General features: G+C 28.8%; 3 protein-coding genes across 4 annotated transcripts in view; 1 reads left to right on the plus strand and 2 right to left on the minus strand.

Moving 5' to 3' along the window:
• The first annotated feature begins 1,675 nt into the window (after nt 1-1,675).
• The window catches only part of LOC112686599 (gastrula zinc finger protein XlCGF26.1-like), a 29,567-nt gene continuing 12,001 nt past the window's right edge, over nt 1,676-19,241 (plus strand). Inside the window, exons 1-8 of one of the 2 annotated variants that reach the window (XM_025558966.1) lie at nt 1,676-2,420; nt 2,995-3,094; nt 3,199-3,327; nt 8,024-8,156; nt 9,205-9,417; nt 9,650-9,761; nt 10,202-10,571; nt 12,051-12,196. In XM_025558966.1, coding sequence (XP_025414751.1) covers nt 1,923-2,420; nt 2,995-3,094; nt 3,199-3,327; nt 8,024-8,156; nt 9,205-9,417; nt 9,650-9,761; nt 10,202-10,571; nt 12,051-12,196 — 1,701 coding nt within the window. In that variant the 5' untranslated portion in view covers nt 1,676-1,922. The remainder of the gene's footprint in view (nt 2,421-2,994; nt 3,095-3,198; nt 3,328-8,023; nt 8,157-9,204; nt 9,418-9,649; nt 9,762-10,201; nt 10,572-12,050; nt 12,197-19,241) is intronic. The other variant, XM_025558967.1, reaches the window with a different exon arrangement.
• On the minus strand, nt 3,410-5,214 carry LOC112686600 (sulfide:quinone oxidoreductase, mitochondrial). Its single transcript, XM_025558968.1, has one exon. The coding sequence runs from the start codon at nt 4,978-4,980 to the stop codon at nt 3,715-3,717; it is 1,266 nt and encodes a 421-aa protein (XP_025414753.1). The 5' UTR covers nt 4,981-5,214; the 3' UTR covers nt 3,410-3,714.
• On the minus strand, nt 13,916-18,837 carry LOC112686601. Its single transcript, XM_025558969.1, has 2 exons — nt 16,709-18,837; nt 13,916-14,511 (listed from the first exon to the last, which is right to left on the minus strand). Exons 1-2 carry the CDS (start codon nt 17,084-17,086, stop codon nt 14,005-14,007), a joined length of 885 nt encoding a protein of 294 aa, XP_025414754.1. The 5' UTR covers nt 17,087-18,837; the 3' UTR covers nt 13,916-14,004.

Below are 19,241 nucleotides of genomic sequence, written 5' to 3' on the forward strand. Positions count from 1 at the left end.
CTATTTCAAAAAAAGTTATAGATTTTAAAATGTATTCCAATTTATTATTCAAGTGTGTACGTACATAAACCATCTATTATTGTGGTTGTTTCCAAAATAATTATATTTTGTGATAAGCTCTATATGTCATACCAAGATTTATGAATAGTTAGCCAGTTGAGCCAATTATTATGTTAAGCCTTTAAAAATTTATTTTTTAACTTTCTAAAAATAAACTTTGTTACCCCTAAATTTGGACTTCAGTGACGCCCATGATTGAATCACTTTTGGAATAAACTTTTAGTTTTCACTATCGCCGTACGTATCGTTCCGACGTAGTCTAATGAGTGCTAAACAAAAACGTGTTATTCTTTCTTTAGAGAAAAAAGTGTTGATTACTAACCGGGCTGTAGATCATGGTCAGTGATGGTCAGTCAGAACCGTGTCAAACATTTCAGCGTCCCTTTGACCCCCCCCCCCCCCCCTAAACACGATCCTATGGTCAGTGATCGAAATAGCTCAAGATAAGTGGAGGTATGCCTTACAATTCAGATTTCCTGATATAATCATAACATTCTTCACACCAGGTCCTTGTGTACCTATATTTTATTATTATTTATAATTCACATAAAGTATATTATCTATAATATACTTATATATACTATAATATATTTATAGGAGCGTTTAAACACAGGAATGCACCTTAAGCATTCTCCGCATGCGCGTAATTTATTCACCACTATTATAATGTTAGGCTGTTACATAGAGTTACTCTATGGAATGTTATCAATATATTATATCAAATCACTATAATACGATAATAATATTATAATAATATGAATTACGAATCTAACTATTCAAAATTTATCTACATACTTTCTATGAAAATAATATATTGTAATTTTATTTTAGTCGTTAAATAATAATGTTCAGTTTCGTTATAATTTCATTTTGTAATAGTATACTATTGAGATGTTTAGTTTCAACTCTAGTTATTCTCTAGTTATAACTCTGTACTATGTATACATTATATTTTTTCATACGTATTTTATAGTTACTACTTATTTACAATTATAACCATAAAGAAATTAATAAAAGTAATATGAACCACGTGCGAATCGCAAAATAACAAATAGGAAAAAGTTACGAAACAGCATTAGCAACCAAATGTATTCAGCCATCCAGTATATACGCTCCGCTTATATTTGTTACTATCATTTACTTTGTCTATGTTGATGTTAAATAAAATATTAGTAATACCATAATAAGTATTCTTGATAAAGTTATTAATTTAATTCTAAAATCCTTACATCTTAATATTGTGTAACGATGTTGAACTCACAACTCGGCACACTACACTAGTTAGTTTTGATAATTCATACTTGTACTTACTATTAAGATAATGTCATTTATATAGATATTAGATAATATTGAATTTTTATGTTAAAGATGTTTGTGAATACTCAATAAAACATTTAGTAAATATGCTTTGTGTAATAAATTTTGATAAAATCTGGTTTATGAAATGTTTAAATAGGTAATTGGGTAAATGTAGATATAAATAAACATTATTAAAAGCCATCTCAACATATTTTATACCGCTGTATTTCGTTTCCTGTCCTTATCATTTTTCGGACAACTGCCCCAACTCCGGGCCATCATCATAGATTACACATTTCGTGTTATCACGAGATAACTGACGACAAGTAATCACAGAAACAAGGAGATAATTAAACCACAGAATAGATTAATTAATATTAGAAATTAATTAATCTATTCTGTGATTAAACTATCGCAGTAAATCACGCATTTTTGAATTAATCTAGAAAATCAATTCATGTCTACGAACTATGAACGTTTCGGACATCGTACACAATAAAACAGTTGATAGTTAGATATTCGATTTCTGTAAATCTAAACCGTGTACTGCCAACAGTCCAACTATGCTGCCATCGATCGCACAACAGCCATCAAATCAAACGCTGAGGCTCGTTGACAAAGATCGGCTGGTCGTCCAACGCGTCCGCGTGAAAGCTCACGATAAACTGATATCCAAGTCAGCGGAAGCGTCCAATTCGCAGCAAAATGTATTGGATAACTTGTGGGACCTGTCGGCCGATTTTAATTTTAGTCAGAATTCGAACAACGATGAACTTTTGGATCTGGGCAACAGTCAAACGTCTTCTTTTTTTCGTCAAGTATCCGGCGACGATAGAGTCTCGTGGGAAGAAGAGAAAAAAAACACCTCCCCTTATTATAAAACAATTAATGGCTTCGGATACTACTCTTGTGATTCGTGCCCATTCCTTTGTTTAAATACTAAATTATTTTTAGAACATAATGAAAAAGACCATCATATTAATCATGCTCCCCTAAAATCCCTATTGAGAATCAAATGCATTGGCTGTGATAATATTTTTTATTCGCTGAATGTCCTTCGGGTAAGTTGACATTGTACTTTAATTAAATTGTATTCTAAAATTTAAGGATCATTTACTTATGTGATTTTACTGTTTAATGATTATTTAGGTTAGTCAATTACAATTATTTTCAATATACCTATGTGCTCTGTTTATGCATATTCCAATTATTTGTAGAACATGTTCTTTCAGCTATTTTTTTAGCATATATACCTTGTAGGATCTAAGTTTTTCTGACTATTAATAAAATCAGTGTACAATAATTATTTATACGTCATACATTTAGTATGTGTCTATGAATTACTTTAAATTCCAAAATCAAAAACTGTATAGTATAATACATATTATATATTTTGAATATAAATTAATTAATATTATGAGTTATTTTATCTTATATCCATTCGAGACTTTGAGGTATTTTCAGCAGAACATAGTATCCTAGAACATTTTTTAATTTCAGTTTATTTCATTCATATATTTATGTTTATAACAAACCAACATATTACCTATTTTTTTAAGAATTCACAAATAGGTAGGTAAACTAATACTCAAATAGTTATATTTTTAATTATGATTTATTCACCATACATTTTAGTGGCATTTGATTGAAGATCATGATGTTTTATCTTTTGAAGTTGATGAATTAATACAACTTGTAGTTGAAGCTAATAAAGAAGATACTTTATACCTAAATGGTAAATACTAATAATATTAATATTGTATTATTTTATATAATTTATAATATTATATATAATATATATTATATTATATATTTATACATTTTTTATAACTTATGTAGATGGAATGTCTCTGAAAATAACTGAAAACAGTAATCCAACGGATTTTGATGATACTAATGAAACAATACTGGACACTTCAGATTTTGGTCAAAAGTCACATATCATTGATACTCAAACACACATTACAAGTAAAATTGTAGTTGTATTTTTGTAATTTAAATTTATAATAATATGATAAAAACAAATCGTTTTCATTGTAAAATAATGTAAAATACAATGAAAATTCAAAACTATATCTTTTAAATTCTTTGTGAAAGTTTTTGGAAATACTTTTTTAAGTTATACTCAATATCATAATTATCATGTTGTTTTTAATTTTCGATAGCGCTAAATAAAATATTAACTTTAAATGCAAGGAAAAGCAATTATTCCTAAATAAAGTAAATAATTTGTTAGACATTTAATATTGCTTAACGATAAATACTATGACACTATTATTATTATAACAATTACTATTTTCCTATTGATTACTGATTATATAGTTTTTACATTATAAATGTTTGAATTGGGTCAATTTAATATAGACCAAAATGCATAAGTTTTCTTATCGTTTTTGGTCCATTCCAATTACCTTTAAGCATCAAATTCCAGTAAATAATTGGCAGAATATCTTTTTTAAGTAAAAACATGCTGTGCAACTCATTTCCTTGGTTAATTGGGAATGTTTCTAATGGTTTTAAATCATAATTAAACTCTGCTAAAATGCATTTGTTATTACTGGTGATTATTGGACAAGATGTATATCCATCATACTTCTCTTCCATGTTTTTACCATTTATAACATTTATCATGTTTTTATGGACAACCTTGCTTTGCGCTGCTACAGCAGCTACTGTTTTTGATGTCGGACAACTTGTACAATCTCCTATTCCAAATATATTTCCATAAATGTTATGACGCAGTGTGTAAGGATCAACATCTAAATACCCAGCACTGTTGCTAAGATTTGATTGAATTAAAACATCTGGTGGACTCATTGGTGGTGTTACATGAAGCATAGAATATTCTACAGATTCTACTTTATTCGGTTCATCAAGAAATTCAAAAGTTGCTATTTTTTGAGTAGGATTAATTTTTATCAAATTTTGTCTAGTCTCAATTGAAATATTACGCATATTACATATTTGCTGTAGTTTTCGACCATATTTTTTGACTGAAAATAGAGCAGGTGTGGATGTTTTATACATAATATTGGCTTTATTTCTTATCCCTTTTTTTTTCAAATAATCTTCAGTAATATACATAACTTTTTGAGGAGCTCCTGCACATTTAATTGGTGTATTAGGTAATGTAAATATTGCATTTCCACTTTTGAAATTCTGTAGTACTTGATAAGTTTTTTCTACATATTGAGATGAATAGTTGGTACATACACCACTATCTTTAGAATCAAGAGCTTCCTTTAAGCCAGTGATTTGTTCATAATTTAATTGTAATCCAACCGACACAACCATATAGTCATAATGAATTGTATCCCCGTTTGAAATAGTTACACTATTATTTTTTGGGTTAAAACTATGAACTTTGTCTTGGATCCAACTTACATTCTTTGGAATGAGTGATTTGGTAGAACAATAAGATTGTGAAAGGGTTTTCATACCTCCACCTATCAACGTAAACATTGGTTGATAGTAATGTTTTTCATTTGGCTCCAGCATGATTACATCCCTTTCGTACTTTGAGAGTTTAGCTGCCATTGTACATCCTCCAGAACCTCCACCGACAATAAGAAATTTGCAGCTGTGTTGAATATGTCTGGAAATCATGTGAGTCGAGAACATTGTGAAACAATTAAGAGAAAATTTTTACTTAGTAGTTGTGAACTGATATATTATGGACTATTTTAAGAACTAAATTGTTATTATGTTTAATATCATTCAACGTTAACAATAATTTTAAGATTATTTTGTTATCTTAATTATTGCTGAACATAAGCATAAGCTTAACTGATAATTGCGAATTTTATTAACTTCTCAGGATGTAGGTATATAATAAATAACCAATTGACGGCCAACGTTTTTATTCTCTAAACAATCACATATATTGTGTGAATTTTATAATTATAACATTTAATAGTATTATACAACTATTTATCGATAATTATTTTCAAAATATCGATATAATTTCACGATATTATCGATATATAGAATATAAAAATGAAAATATTTATATTTATTTTCGGAAATAACAATATAAACTTTTACATTATAGATTAATAATAGAAAATTGTAATTTCGATTTAATACAGATCTAAAATTATTGATTTTATAAAATACATACTATTCTGCTTTCTATTACCATCTTCATTCGTGAGCTTTTTGTATTACTATACATTATAGGTATTACACGGTAGCACGGTTGACATCTATTATCTTAATTAAATGTTATATACAGAACAATTGCAAGAAACAAAAACCGAATAGTTAATAAATAATTTTGTTATGATTTATAAATTAGTACAGCGGATCCCAAACTGTGAAGCGCGCCTCCCTTGGAAGGCGCAATCACTTACAGGCACAAGGCAAATATTTATGTTGTATGTTTCACTACCATATATTTATTCATGGGTCGGCAATAATTTGCTTATATTTAATTAATAAAAAATTTTTTTATTAAGAGACGCGATTAATTTAGTTTTTTTTTTTGTTTTTGAGGATGTGTGCCCTAAAAAGTTTAGAAACTGCTGAACTAGTTAAATTGTATGTAATTTTTTTTTCAAAGCTTATAATCAAATAAATTTGTATTGAATGTGTAGTGTGAATGGTATAATTGTGTCAGTGGAGCACAGTAGATTTTTGACAAGGGTGTCGAAAATATATATTTCGAGATACCCACATACCCCACCAGTAAAATCTGAGTTTAGGCATAGTATAATTCTTATTTTTAAATGTTTTTGGTTTTTTCTTACTAACAAAGATACTAAAAATAAATTTTTTTTAAATAAACCTAATATTAATTATTTTTCAATATTTTGGGTATTAATTTATAAGTTTGTATAGCATAATTTTTGGGATTGAGCTCTACTACTTATTCTCATGTAACGCTTTAGTTCTAGGTAAACATAATTAGTATGTTGATTTGGATAGCTGAAAAATTGGTTAGTATTAAATTAAACAAATATTCATAAAAGTTCACACAGAACCAGTGGCGCCGATCTCTATATCCAAGTATGGTGACTGCCATAGTGAATTATGTGGTGGGTGGGTACTGGGTGCTGGGTACTGGGTAGATGACACATAGCGTGGTACCCACAGCCCAATGTGTAAAATGTTCTATGAAAGTATTAAAACTATTTAATATTTAACATTATTACATAAAAACACATCAGTTGTGATTACGTCAATAAAAGCCAGAAGATCGTAATATTAACACAGATAATACGATAACAATAGTGCGATGTGGTGAAAATAAAACATTTATATCGGCTGTATCATACATTATTGATAAGTCACAAAATGAAAAAAGATATATATATATATATATATTAATATCAATTTTGAATACAATATTATGGTACGGTTTCAGCCCCCCACCGTTTACACCAATTGGTAGGTGGTGGGTAGGTACTATTAAAATTTGATATTCGTCATACTGCATTTTTTGTAGTTCGGCGCCACTGCACAGAACTTATCATCCACCAATTCTCTGAGGGGTGTCAGTCGATACCCTTGACCCTCCCTGTGTGCGCCACTGATTGATGTGTATATATTTTCATACAAATGTGTAACTAACATTCGCAAAAAAGTATTATCAATGTTAATTGTGTATAATTTTGTTTTACACATTTATACGATGCATTTACATCCGATTTCTCCGGTTTTTTATTCTCCGTACATAATATATTTATTATTATTTTTTACTAATTGTACATTTTTCCTCTAACTATACATCACGTACATCTCATAAGTCATATTTAAATTAAATTTAATTTAGTATACACTTAAAAAATTAACCATTCAAAAATTTAATTTCTTCGAACAACTGTTATAGATATATTAAATTCTAGTCACTACATTTTAACCAATGTTCAGAAAATGAAATCATTATGTAAACATTGCAGACTTTTGGTTTTTAAAATGTATAGTTCCTGTTTCCTTGTTGTTTTGACCGCACAGAGTTACGGTGTGTGTGGAGCATCGGATAACTATACCTATATTTTTATGTACAAACGTCAAACTTTAGACTATTTCACGTTAAACGTTCTAAAGTCCTACGGTTAAAAAACCTAATTTATAACACTGTTATTTTGTAATTATAATATATTATATTATATTATTATAATTTATTGTCTTCAGTTACGTATGTATGTAATTGAAGACAATAAATTATTATCTTGTACTCTTTTACGGGGGGAGGGGGGACGTTGCATCGTTTATATTTTCTTAAGGCCTTTTTAAATATACCTATTAACTATACTTTATCATCGATTGTAAATTATTATTAATTATAATTTATGATCAATAATGTTATTAAGGAATTTTTATTTTCTGAAAACGAAAAATAGATTTGATAACTCGTATGAGGTGTAGGTAGGTACTTGAATTATTGATTAACTATTTAATATTGAATAACAAAAGTTAATTTATACTTATGTAAAAAGAAACCGACAAAAGTATTTTATATTACTGGGTCGATAAATTCAACAGTTTATTTCCGTAATTTTATTATCAATTAAATTATTCATTTATGATTTATTATAAAGAACAAACCGAAATTTAAAATTATTCTATAGGCATAACTTCTAAGGTTGAATTATTAATTTTTTCAATTACATGCAGTTAATTTAATTGTTAATGTATCTATCCTTTTTACTTGTGATCGTAGAAAATGATTTTGTTGATGATTGTTATTTAAATGGAACTTGTGAAAACATTTGGGATTATCAAGAACAAGTCTTCAACGGACTTCAACAACATAACACTGATAACGACAATAACACAATAGAAAAACGTTTAAGGTTGGTAAATAACTATATCTCAATTTCTACTTAGTTCTAAAAAGTTGGCCATTTCCATTTATATTTATGATAAGAGAACAATATATTATATTCAGTAATATAATGTATTTTAATATTGATTATGTATAAAATCTTTAATGTTTTTAGAAATTAGTAATTTTTCAACCGTCGTTTTTATCCGGAATATTATTAATAATCATAATTCATTTTATTTACCATTAAGGTAATTCATATATTTATTTGTTTATTCATCTTAATAGTTTAAAATTTAAATAATAATATGAACACATTAAACAATTAATAATTTTAGTAAAAATAATCCCGCTTAAAACTTAAATTGTAATAATATTTTATTTGAATTTGAATCGAATTTGTATTGTTAGAACTTCATAGTCTACTCTATCACATCCATATTAAATAATTCAAAGGTTACAAAGTTTTAAAATATCATTAATTTAGGTATATTTACCTATTACATAACATTTATATTAATAACTAGAGTTAGGATGTTGATGACTTGTATTTTTTTCCTATGATTCTATACAATGCTATCCTAGCTAAAAATTTGTTTCATGCTCCCTTGATGTAGAATATTCTAATTTTATTTTGCATTTTTTCACATTTTTAGCTATAAATGCATTTTTTTGTTTTTTTAACGCCATTTTTTCATCTTTGAGGTATTTTTTTGTAGTTTTTGTACAATGCGGATCATTTTTCTCAAATTTTAGATTTTAGAGCAAGTGTTAATATTTTTATATATTGCTTAAAATGTAAATATATACTATTGTTAATTAATATTATAATTTATAATTCATATTTTAAACTAATATTACACCCGTTAACAGACCCATATCTTTAATAAAAATTCTTATTATAAATACATTTTTTTCACTTAATTAGTTTTTTAGTGCATTTTTGCACTTTTTTTATGGTATTTTTTTTTAGGGCATTTTTGTGTGTTTTTTAGGTCACTAATATCCTAATTTTATTAATAACAGAGCAAAAATTATTTAATTTCTAAAAAACAATATTTTCTTTAAAATTGCAGGTGTACGTTTAAAACTTGCAAAGTTAAATTTAGAACAGAAGAAAATTTGAAATATCACACAAAATGCCATTCGGATGATGGATTTCGATGTGCCGAATTTGAATGTCTATATACCGATACTAAGTGGTTATCTATGATGTCTCATTTATGGAAAATACATAGTATAGACTTAGAAATGTTCAGCTGTAATCAATGTGGTTTTAAGACCAACAGGTATGTTGTAAATATTTGAATTAATACAATATTTTTTTAATATTGAATCTTGATTCTTATTTTTAAAAAGATAGGGAAAACAGCAATATCCAATAAACATAAATTAATAAAAAAGTATACGTCAAGCATACGTGTATGCATTTTTATTATTTGAATGATAATTAAGTTATATATCATCGATATAGTACACGAAAATCGTGTAAATAATAATCACAATTATATCCATTTTTAGCCTGTACAAATTGAATACGTTTCACAAGAAAATACACATGAAAGAAAAACCATTTTTGTGCCCGGAATGTAATAAAGGTTTCAAATCTATCAAACAACTCAGGAACCACAAAGTACGTAAATTAATTAATATACTGTTGTGTACACTTATGAAGTAGAGAGACTTAAATGACTTACAAATTATCATGCTTATGCGTCAATGGTGTTTTAATATTTTATTCGCATGCACATATTCCGAAACGAACATAGTTTTCGAATGAATTGATAAATTTCATGATATAAGTACCCAATAAAAATTAAATATTATAACTAATTGTATACTCGTATATATATATATATATATATATATATATATATATATATAATCTGAAATCCTAGTGCCCACTCTTAAGCTTTCCTGTGTATAGTCAGAACATGGTGCAATATTATGTTCACTGTTCTTACTTCTCAACCTTTGCCGTAAAACGTCTTCGATCATCGTATTTGTAGCTGTACATGTGTAATTAATCATAAATTATTGATCACGTAATATCAATAACTATTGTTCCTCTAGACTATCCACACGAAGAGCGAGAAACTTCCGAGGACCGACCTGACGTGCCTACACTGTTCCAGGGACTTCTCCACTAAAAATCTGTTGCACCAGCACATCTCCAGCATACACATACGAGTGCGACCTCACTCGTGCATGGTGTGCGGCTACACCACGGCCGTGGCCAGTTCGCTAAAGCTTCACATGCGCATGCACACCGGCGAGAAGCCGTTCAGGTGCGATGAGTGCGGCTACTCCACGGCAGATCACAACACACTGAGAAAGCACAAGATGAGGCACACCGGCCAGAAGAACTACACTTGTCCGCTGTGCAACTATTCCTGTATACAAGCCTCGTCATACAAAAAACATCTGAAAACCAAACATCCTGGTATTTTTTCCGTTTTACCGTTTTCTATTTTCCCCCACAACCTATTCGTAAATGCCGTTAATATAGCGGTGTCCCGACAATCGAAAGCGGCGTCAATTGAGCGCTGCGACAATTAAGCGCTGAGACAATTGATCACTATAATATTATACTAAACTAACTGAAAAAGTTCACTGTATTAAGTGCACAATTGCTACATACGAAATTACGAAATTAGAAATTAATTCATTCGCACTTTTTACGAATACCAATATAACCCGTCATATAATCTTTATGCTTGATAATGTTGTTACTTATTTGCCGTGTCGATACGGTGTTATTAAATCGTTTTATTAGAATAAAATTTCAACAGTTCATCTATCAATTTGGAAATATATCGATACTCTAAAAAAAAAAAAAAGGAAAAGTATAATCGCGTGAGAATTCACCAGTTTATTGCAGGTAAGTACTCAAAACCAAAAAAAAATAAAAATAAAGATTCAGGATTAAGAATAAAAAATATTTGTGAACAATTTCATTCAAGGATAAACAGAACAGATTTTAAAAGCCATTGCTCAAATAATATTAATAATAATAATATTTAATAATTAAACTTGACTCATAATGTATTATTAAACATACTTTTTTTTTTATTTGATATTTTGTTTTGCTGATTTGTACTGACTGTTTTGACTGATAATGTATTTTTAACCACACTATGACTAATTTTTTTGTTTTTTATAATTATTACCTAACCTTAGGTTTATATTGCGCTCAATTGTTTCAGCGCTTAACTTTCGTACACTCAATTGTCGTGAATCCAATATAGCCTATATGTACAAATTTAGTATGGATACTTTTGGCCTTGTGGCCAGTGGTGGCTTGAACTTTTTTTTCTTGACTCACATTTAATATTTTTACACCACTCACCCTAAAAAATTTCATTATTCTCCAAAAGTAAAATCTATAGGTTTTTAATGACTTAGTAATGGGTATTTAATTGGTATACAGTAAATATATAAACCTGTATCACCCCTCAACCAATTATACTTATATGACAAATCAATCCACCCATTAATATTTCTGTGAATCATGTGATTCAATACCTCCTTCGAGCCGACACTGTTTCTGGTTGTTATTTTTCAATGTTTTTTTTTATATTTGTCTTGATGCCGAGGAAATAATGGAAAATATTGTACAACAACACTTGTTTAGGTAGAATAAAGAATTATGAGATTTTACTGTGCTAATTTTTTTCAACGTTTAAAGTATGAAATATTTTTTAATCTAACCTGTTTCTCGAAAAAATCAAAACACAACCATAATATACTACTTGTGTCTAGTATATGGTTGATCATGATTCATATAAACTGAACGAACATTTTAAAATTTTTTACATTCGTTTTTTCGTGTAATCGTGTATTCTGCGTACGTACGTATATAGTACACGGAAAGATATATCTTTTTTTCGTTCACTTATTACATTAACACATATGTTTATAGGGATGGATGATGGTATCATGTACAGCTGCGACATGTGCAATTTCAAGACTATCCGTAAAGATATGTACATGTTACACATTGTCAAGCACAAGGAAGAAAAACTACAAAATAACGGTATATGCGAACCACTTGTCAGCTTGGACGAGGTAATATTTATAGTAATTTCACTACTCGACGCGTTTGGTGTGCTCTTCGCCAGAGTGTATTTTCCGATATCTAAAGACTTACGTGTTTTAACTGTTGTTTAGTTTGTTAAGTTTTTTATCCAGGAAATTACGTTTGAATGTTAATTATTTTACAACATTTTTGTTTATTACGACAATAATACACTTATAAACAGGCGCGGATATGGAAATTAAAAATATGGCGGGGGGGGGGGGGGGGGGAAAAAAAAAAGGTACTTCAAGTACATAAAATCATAGATATTAATTTTAAGTTTTTAAAGTGAATAAAATAATAATCATACATGCATATTATAAAATAATAATAAAAACATCTTTTGTTGAATATATTATACAACAAAATAGGCAAAATAGTGCAAATATTTAGTAGTTGAAAAAAATATTACAGTTAATTAGCAAATTATTTTGACCTATCTTATATGTAATATAGGTTTAGTAATGGATTAGGAATATTGAGGACTATATAAATAATCATGATTAATCAATCACTTCGAAATATCAATAAGCAATATAATATAAGAAGGTATAGTATTGCTTCTCTTTACTTTAATTAATAAATTAAAAATGAAGGTGATCTTAAAAATATTTTCAGTGCCTAAGTAGAGGATTAAACCTCCTATAGCCTCCTTTTTTCCGCGCCTGCCTATAAGTATTGTCGTAATTAGGAGTGGACGGGAATTATTAATCGATATGGGATCTCAAAATTTGAGAAAAGTCTGGTAATAAAAATAATATGAACGTTCAAAATTAAAAAAATTATTATCATTATCACTATGATCAATATACTATGCTATTACTACTATTTATAATTGTGCACCTATACTTTTTTATCACAATTTATTATTTTAATCCGGAATCGTGATTTTACTAATCATTTAAGGTTGTTTAATTCAAAATTGTGACTTATAATCATTTAACCTTTTTCCAATTCATTTGAAATGTTTGATGGTTTAATCATAAATTATTATCTTTAGTAGTTTAAACTGTTTCATTTTTAGTAGTTTAATCTAAAGTCTTCCAAAATATTTCGTCAAGTTCGTTGATCAATTACAAAAAAAGTTTTTCAATTTGGGAATTTTATAATAAAATTTAATCACAAAATCAAATTATAAAATATATAAAAGTATTTTAAAGACCGATACTTCATCTGCAACTGGTTTTATCCGCATCCGTACCATACTGATATATGCCATCTGGATATGCCAAATAGCAAAACCAGAAGTCAATGTCAAATGCCATTCACTGTGTCCAAATTGTAAATTCAGACAATCAAGACAATCAGTATAGTATACATTGTATACCGACAACGATTTGCGTATTGCTGCAGCAGTTATAATTATAGTCTATAATTATATCGGTAATTATAGGTGGGTGAATTAAATCTTGAATACAGATGTGGAAGTACTTTCCGGAACATTTTTCTAATGAAAAACTGTGACTTTGAGACTCTTCTTAGATTGTTTAGTCCGAGAATTAGTAAGATGTACAATAGATTTAGAAAATCTATTTTTGTTTATAAACGTCTTGCTTTTACATTGCGGTTTCTAGAAACAGAAGATTCTTACCATTTCTTAATGTTCATAAATTTTAAATGTCAAAGTTATTTCAATCATCGTTCTAAATGTTTGTAATGTTATGATCAATGTTTTACAAGATTTTAATATTACAAAAAAATTCACTAAATATTTGTACGTATAAACGTATTTATTAATTAAAAATAGTTACATTTGTTTAAAATAAGTTTAAATTTCCATTTAAAGATTATCGATTTATTAACTATCATTAGTACCAGGTCCATCTATTAATGAAGCAGGACTCACCATTGGTGTGGAAATTTTGCTAGGAGATGGAAAAGGTAGAGGATTACTGGGAATTTGAGTTCCGAAATTCGCGTACAGATGTGGTTCTGGATATGGCTGTGAAGAAATGGTAGATGGATAATCATATTTTCCCATTTCAGCGTCAAATAATACTGTGTTAATTATTTGTTTCACAACTTTTCTACTATACGGCGTTGGAAGATCACGTATTTGCATACCTACTTGCTCTCCAAATAAGGCATATTGGTCTCTCACAGATTTCTCTCCTTGTATGTCTCTCATAATAGCGAGTAATTCATCTTTTACCGAATACTTGGCTTTATTTTGAGATTTTGTGGATCTTAATGACCGCTTCTTTCCTTGTAGCATAAATGTTGATTGAATTGATACATTGTTACCATTTTCCACCACTTTTTGAAGAGTTTCATCTGGCTCAATAGCCGCGAGATTAAATGGACCCTGAAAAATATATTTTAATAAACATATTGTATTTGACAAAATAATGTTTTAAACTCTAAGAGCAAATCGATTACATTACGAAAAAATAATAAATAAATCACATTTATTTATGGAATATTATGTTATTCGAGGTCTAATTTGAATGTGTATTTAATTTTAGATAACTGAAAATGAATTTAAATGGAAAATATATAGCAAATGAAAAAGGGAATTTTCCGAATTGTGTTAGTATCTACTTTTGATGGAAAGCATGTATAATACTACACGCAGTATTTTAATTACAAGGAGTTTTTTAGTATTGTTCATTTTGTAATTGTAGACGCAAAGTAAAATTGTACTTCGCGTCTACAATTGCAAAAAGAACAATACTAAAAAAACCTTTGTAATTAAAATATAATATAAGTACAGTTTTACTTATGTAAATATGGGTTGCCAAGGTTAAATTTTAGATGTAGATGTATTTAATCATTCATTATAAATACTAATTTTACTAGTACCTATTTATAATCAATGATTTAATGAAACGAAATTCAAAAAATATAACGCAATAAAATTTCCTAGACCTTGCAAACTTCCAAACTTCCTACAAAAAATAAATGTACATAATTTATTTTCGTTGTTAATGATGTATCCCTTCTCTCGTGCAATATTATGAAGCTGTACATCGGAACACAAAGGGATTCAATAAAAATAATTTTCAATTACGGACTAAGTAGAGATCGTAGAGTACTTACTTATACTTACGGATTATAACTTCTGTTTTTCGCCTACTTAGAAAACTTATTTAGTTGGAAACAAAAACTGCGAATAAAGTTGAATTAGCCCGGTGCACACAAATTGCCTCCCAAAATTGGTTAGGTTATTTTTTGTCACTAGAATTGCCTCCGGATATTTCGGAGGCAATTCAAATGCCTTTATTTTACCATACTCGAATTACGTCCCCCGTAACAATCGATATAATTGACATTGATTTCGATATTTTGATATTGAAAATTGAGTGATAGTGAATATACTACAACAAAACTTGTTCTAAATTCTAAATTTTTTATCTAAAACAAGTAAGATGTGTGGTTATTTGCGGTTGTAATAATATTTTAGTAGCCTATACGAATACGACAATACGTATATAAACTTGAGTATAATAGAGATAAAAGTGCCACATTTTCGTACTTACTGCTCGCTAACATTGGTTTTACCAATTGCCATTAGACAATATTGGAGTATGATATAGCAATATAATGTTGCTTTTACTGGTTTTCAATTTAAAATTACAAATTGACACGAGATACTATATCTGCATTATCGCGTCAGTATACGTTTGTGAACTATCTTAATGAAGCCGCGGTATATTTTTTTCGATATAATTTAATAATTTAAAATAATAATATAATTAAATAATTTATTTTAATCAAAATGTCTATAATTTTAAGTGAAAAGGGAAAAACTGTTATAATGGTCGATGGTATTATTGTATAAATCGATGGTTTATATCGATTGTATTGATTTGATGAATGGAAAATTTTCAAATGGGAAGCAATTCAAGGGATTTATGGGAGGCAATTCAAGTTTCCCCAATTAGCCAGTTTTGTAAGCATAATTTTAAATAATAAATAATTTAATAAAATAATAATAATAATAATAATAATAATAATAATAAAATAATTTAAAAGTGAGTCAGTTTACAATCTTAATGGAGATTTGTATACGAATTGTTCAGTCACAAATTTAACTGGTTTAGAAGAGCTCAATAATAATCCTAGAATTTCAAAAAGTGCAACAGATGTTCAAGAAGTTGAAGAGGAATTGTCCGAGTATTTTATTTCTTCAAATGAAAATAATATATTTTCAATTTAAGTGCAGTGATCGTAATGGACGGATAATATATTTATTATTATGGATCCATTATTTAATTGGTTTTAGTGGTTATTTTGATTTTTATAAACCATTTTTATTTATTATGTAGGATCTCGTTATTTTAATAGTATATTTATATTAATAGCGTCCAGCTAATTTTAGTAGACTATAATACGTTTCCCTGACGGCAACAGCACGGGCAACAGCATAAATATTATTTATATTGTTGGTCACTACTGACCAACAATATAAATAATATTTATTCATTTTCCATAAAGAGCATATCTCATCATAACACTCGACGTAATAAATAATAATTCTAATTTTTAAAATACTTAATTACCTGTATGTCTGTCATTTCTTTTGGGCGATTTTTGTATTTCAGAAACTTCATACTCTGATAAGCAAACCATTTGCTCTTATACACTTTAGTTCCACTTCCAGATTTATGGTATTCGATACTGTCGTTTTCTTTTTTTATTTCTCGTGAAAGATGACGGATCAAATTATTTAATTTTCTTTCGATTTCTACTTTTTCCACTCCAAAATTTGTAGCAATTTCGATGAAAGCATCATGTTTTTTATTGCGATCCTTGTAATCTTTTAATTTACAATCCCATAGAAAGGGACGACTGCGATACAGTTTTATCAATGTTAGAACTTTTTCATTTGACCACTGCATAATATTTGATAAAAAACGAAAAGAAAAACAAAATAACATGCGTTCAATATAAGCGTTTAGTGTGTGCTGTGTTCATAGAAAGACAATGGCATTGCCAATTGGCACGTCCCCGCTTAAGCTGCATCCACACTATGTCGCTTAAAGTCAGTTGACATAGCCAAAAAGGTATAGGCGTGGCCATTGGCATATGCCAGCTGACAAATTCGTGCCAAACGGCATGCCAATAGATATCGCTCGAGTGTCAGACTACTTCAAAGAAAGCTAATGAGAATAAATAATATGTACGTGCAAATTGACTACACAATTGGCTCTTATTAAAATTTAATTGTCGTAGCGCGTTGGGTTGTTTGATTAGTTTCTGCCATTTAAAATAATATAAAAATAGAAATAAAAGAATGGACGTGATAATGAAAATTGCAGTTGATTTTGGAAAAAAGAGGTAGGGAAAAAATTTGGCGTGTTATTTATCACGCGAATTAAAAAAAAAAGAGATAGTAGACAGTCTGGCATAAGAACTGATCAAATACATAAAAGTAAATGGTTCTGCCACCACAGATTGTTTTTTCTCTAACACAAAAATTGAATGATATAATAATATAACATATAAAACAATAATGAAACTTAACGAATGGTACGAATCTCCCGTAGCTTAGAATCGTAACTGCCAGTCGTTCTTCGGCAGAAATACCTCTTCTAAATGGCGCTTCCTTCTTTATTTTTTGAGCAGTTGATTGTTAAAATTAATACTCTTCACTCGAAAAAAAAAATTAGAAATAACATCCAGGTCTGTATTAGAGATTCAATTCGTCTAAAACCTTCATTGTCACTTTAACCATATTTTTCTTTACTTCGAAGTTTTGGGCGTACCCAAAATCGTTTTCTCCGTTAGTAAATTTTTTCTTCGCCCTCGATAATAATGAAAGTACATGCAACATGGGCGTCCGCAGGAAATTTATCAGGGGGGGGGGGCGGATAATTAAATCAAACACCAAAAAGAATATTAAAAAATATATTTTTAGCAAACATTAAAATATGTCAGAACTATACACACTAGCCGTTATTAAATAAAAACTTAAGCCTTCGTAGTTGTTCAATTGCAAACCTTGTTATTAACTGTTCAATTAATTTTTTTCAGGGGAGGGCAAATGCTCCGTTTTGCCCCCCTTTCTGGACACTTATGTATGCAACGATTTGTATATCATCCTCGCAAAACATATCAAAATAACTTGAATAAAAACGAAAATTAATTAAGCAAACTTTTATATAATAACATTTAAACAGTGGCGAAGCGTCAAAGGAGACAATAAAACAATGTATACCCACTTTTAATACGGATACATAATTTGGTTTTATTATATTTTATTTATTTTTATATAACATACATAACTTCAATATTTATCATAGTTTTACTTTTGTGCCATACCGTATTAGTATTCTTAAAATAGATTAGTTGCGAGACCGTACACGCGAGCTGTCGTCCGTTGTGGCGTAGTAGTTTATTCTATAAACATCCAAATACAGATATAAAAATTAATATTATGAGACGACACGTTGTAGCGTCTCGTTTTTCAAGGCACGGTGTGCAAGGGGAATAGGATATTGAGTGGGAATTATCATTGCGCTATGAGACATGTTTCGCGTTCGTATTTATTATTTCATTTTAATATAATTATCGTAATCGTCATTGCTTTTCGTGTTGATGCGTTATCGTTCAATGCAATTTTGTTATCATAGTTATTGGTTGGTTTTTATTTTACGATTAATTTATTTCACGTGTGATATTCGTATCTAAATATTAAAATATTGTACTATTGTCATTCGCCACTATGCCTGATGATTTAATTAATGAAATGTTGAATGATGGAATAGTAAACTACTCATACGAAAAAAAATATGAAATAAAAAATAAAAGACCGTGTCCTATTTATCATAAATACATATAAAGTTATAAATGGTCGGGGGAATGTAACGTATTATTTTAATGTCTCCCTAACTTAAATACTCATGTTTCGCCACTGCATTTAAATGATTAAATGCCAACACCTATTTGGACAATGGCATTGCAAGTGATTTTGCCGTGCCAAATGACATTTAGCTGCGTAGTGTGGACTTCACGCATTTAGTTCAACATAAAAAATTTAACGAAGAACGCTTAAAAGAACAAGCAACTTTGAAACCTTTTCCAAAAAGTTAC

Source organism: Sipha flava, unplaced genomic scaffold (assembly GCF_003268045.1).
Source record: "Sipha flava isolate LNK unplaced genomic scaffold, YSA_version1 317_pilon_pilon, whole genome shotgun sequence".
In the NCBI taxonomy this organism is placed as follows: domain Eukaryota; kingdom Metazoa; phylum Arthropoda; class Insecta; order Hemiptera; family Aphididae; genus Sipha; species Sipha flava.

What these genes read in the sequence shown, in the direction of transcription:
- LOC112686600 (XM_025558968.1), bottom strand. Translation starts at nt 4,980, where the DNA reads ATGTTCTCGACTCACATGATTTCCAGACATATTCAACACAGCTGCAAA.
- LOC112686601 (XM_025558969.1), bottom strand. Translation starts at nt 17,086, where the DNA reads ATGTTATTTTGTTTTTCTTTTCGTTTTTTATCAAATATTATGCAGTGG. An exon ending in AAGAAATGACAGACATACAG is followed by an intron (nt 14,512 to 16,708) that starts GTAATTAAGTAT and finishes TATATTTTTCAG; the next exon opens with GGTCCATTTAATCTCGCGGC.